The sequence below is a fragment of the Penaeus monodon genome, chromosome 8 (assembly GCF_015228065.2).
Source record: "Penaeus monodon isolate SGIC_2016 chromosome 8, NSTDA_Pmon_1, whole genome shotgun sequence".
Lineage (NCBI taxonomy): Eukaryota > Metazoa > Arthropoda > Malacostraca > Decapoda > Penaeidae > Penaeus > Penaeus monodon.
In genome coordinates, this window is record NC_051393.1 from 28,195,430 (window position 1) to 28,197,929 (window position 2,500).

The 2,500-nt window shown below is 39.0% G+C and overlaps 2 protein-coding genes across 2 annotated transcripts in view; both read right to left on the minus strand.

Annotated features, from left to right (window-relative positions):
* Positions 1–963, minus strand: part of LOC119575925 (leukocyte elastase inhibitor-like) — a 3,766-nt gene extending 2,803 nt beyond the window's left edge. The window contains exons 1-3 of the mRNA XM_037923457.1: positions 942–963; positions 699–752; positions 147–313 (exon numbers count right to left, since the gene is read on the minus strand). Of these exons, the coding sequence (XP_037779385.1) occupies positions 147–313; positions 699–752; positions 942–963 (243 nt within the window). The remainder of the gene's footprint in view (positions 1–146; positions 314–698; positions 753–941) is intronic.
* Positions 904–2,500, minus strand: part of LOC119576280 (serpin B3-like) — a 56,973-nt gene continuing 55,376 nt past the window's right edge. The window contains exons 2-4 of the mRNA XM_037923879.1: positions 2,137–2,254; positions 1,629–1,811; positions 904–1,387 (exon numbers count right to left, since the gene is read on the minus strand). Coding sequence (XP_037779807.1) covers positions 1,064–1,387; positions 1,629–1,811; positions 2,137–2,226 — 597 coding nt within the window. The 5' untranslated portion in view covers positions 2,227–2,254 and the 3' untranslated portion in view covers positions 904–1,063. The remainder of the gene's footprint in view (positions 1,388–1,628; positions 1,812–2,136; positions 2,255–2,500) is intronic.

The following is a 2,500-nucleotide window of genomic DNA, read 5'->3' on the forward strand; positions in this document are numbered from 1 at the left end:
TTTTTTTTTAAACACATGCAAAATAATAATAACAGTGAAATCAATATCAATATTAATCATAAATGAACATTAATATTAATAACAAATAAATCACCCATGTTCTTGCCAGGGCTATAACAATCGCTAATCGTCTCACAGCCACCCACCTCGATAAGAAGATCAGTGAGATGAATCGTCTCCAGCATCTTGAACCTCGGAAGGGAAACCGCTATTTTGCAGCTTCCCATCGCCTTCTCCAGGTCGCCGAGGTCCATGTCCGCTATCTTGGCTTCCATCTCGGACAGGCCGTCCGTCCAGGGAAGGGCGATCGCATCTCAGCCCGAACCCCGAGGGGAGAGGGAAAAAGGGGTACGGTACGTGTGTTGATACGGGTGGAGGTAGGTGGTTTTGCGTTTTTGTTTTTGGGGTTTGTGTTTTTTTTTTGCGTGTTTGTGTGGGTGTGGTGTGTGTGTGTGTGTGTGTGTGTGTGTGTTTTGGGTGTGGTGTGTTATACATTACCACATACATATACAACATACATATCATAAATTTATTATAAAATATGTTTATGCTAGTGTGTGTGTGGGGGGTGTGTGTTGTGGGGTGTTTGTGTGTTGTGTGTGGGTGTGTGGGGGGGGTGTGTGTTTGGTGTTTGTGTGTGCGTGTGGTGTGTATGGATTACCTTACATACCCCCTTACAGACAAAACCTTTTTAAAACCCAAAATAAAGACAGTAGCACCAAGATCTTTGTGGTGGACCATATCGAAAGATTCTGAAATGTGCATCATGGGAACTTTTATGTTTTCTTCTTCCGAAAGCCAAAAAAAAAATTCCTTTTTTGTGTCGATAGAAAATTTCCCTTTTTTTACAGGCCTTTTTAAGTAGACAATATTTACGAGTAGAATCTTTAGATCTTCGTCTATCACTCCTGTTCGAAAGAGAATATTATATTGCTAATTACGTGGCTGCTCCTTGGTTCGCATGTTTCTTAATCTATTATTATTTTCGTTTGTATTTCATCAGAACAAATATCGAAAACTTGCAGTATATTAACCCATATGCAACAGTATCTTCACCTGTTAATCAGCCCACAAACCTATTTGTCTGAAATAACATACATATCCCATACACCCAAAAACAAACACATCTCTCACAAGGAACAGGAAAACTAATCAACACTTTCAGAATGTCACCTTCGGGCATGAGTTCCAAAATACGCGAGTTTGTCTGAGATTTCACCGTGTCATTAATTTCCTCTCTGAGTAACTCGGGTTTATGAAAGTTACCAGATTTGGCGTAACTCTGATACGTGTTGGACAGGATGGCTTTGTAGTTCGGCAGCAATTGTACGCTATCGGGGACGTAAGCTATGTTCGACGTGCATAGTTCGAATGGTCCGCCTTTTTTCTGAGGAGGAAGGAGAATGGACTTTGCGAAAATATGAATAGAAAAGGGAATAGAAAATAGAGACAGAAAATGTGAATCTGTATCTATTTTCGTCTATGTGCACATATCCATATATCAACTAGCTACATAAGTGTACCTGTGTATTCTTCAGACTAGCTTTCTTCCAAGCTATCTGTATATGTATGTATGTATCTATATATATATGAGTTGTTTCCAGAGACAACTAATTATAATCACATACTTGGAAGTCTGTTATGACGTCCTTGAACGCTCTATGAAGACTAATTCTGTCCTGAGACAAGTTCATGACTGTCTTCATTTCCTGCTCGGTGTTCCTTTGGGCTCCCGAGTAAACCATGCCGAGCGCTGTCATGATGGTGAAGGGCGAGAAGAATATATTGCCTGGGGAACTGCGGGCCAGTTTCTGCGCAAATGAGGGAAAACTATTCATTCTCATGAACACTATGTGTAATTTATTCTCCTGAAATTGATACAAACATTATTTATGCAATGACAATATGCAGACCTAAAATGAGTGTTAGTTGTCAATAAATATAGATAATTATAATCTACAAAAAATACTGACAGACAGTAAACAACTAAACAAAATTGCTAATACTGATACAAGTATAAACTCATGACAATGATGAAGTTATTATCTCTATATACCAAATTTCTTCATAGATTAAAACATAGGATGCATGGGCTAAACATTCAAATCGAAATCATTGCAAGTACCAATTACCTACCAAATACATGTCTCTTGCGAAATTTCTCTGACTGAGACTTAGCTTCAGGACGTCGCGCTGGTTAGGAAATGGAGCGAAAGTGTTTTCCATTGTGGGGGCAACGCCAACTACGCAAGACCTGGGGAAAAAAAGATATATTAGACAATGTGTGTGGAAAGAAGATAGACAAAAGGGATGAAGAAAAACAATAAATAGACAGCTGGAAGTTATGCGGAGAAAAGCAAGGAAGTATGATAAATTCTAAATTCTAAATAAATTCTAAATCACCGTGTTCTTCTTTCAACAACAAACACGATTCCGTAAACAATGCTGACCGACCCAGAATCGAAGTCTGTGCACCGTAATCAACACTTCCTTCCTCACA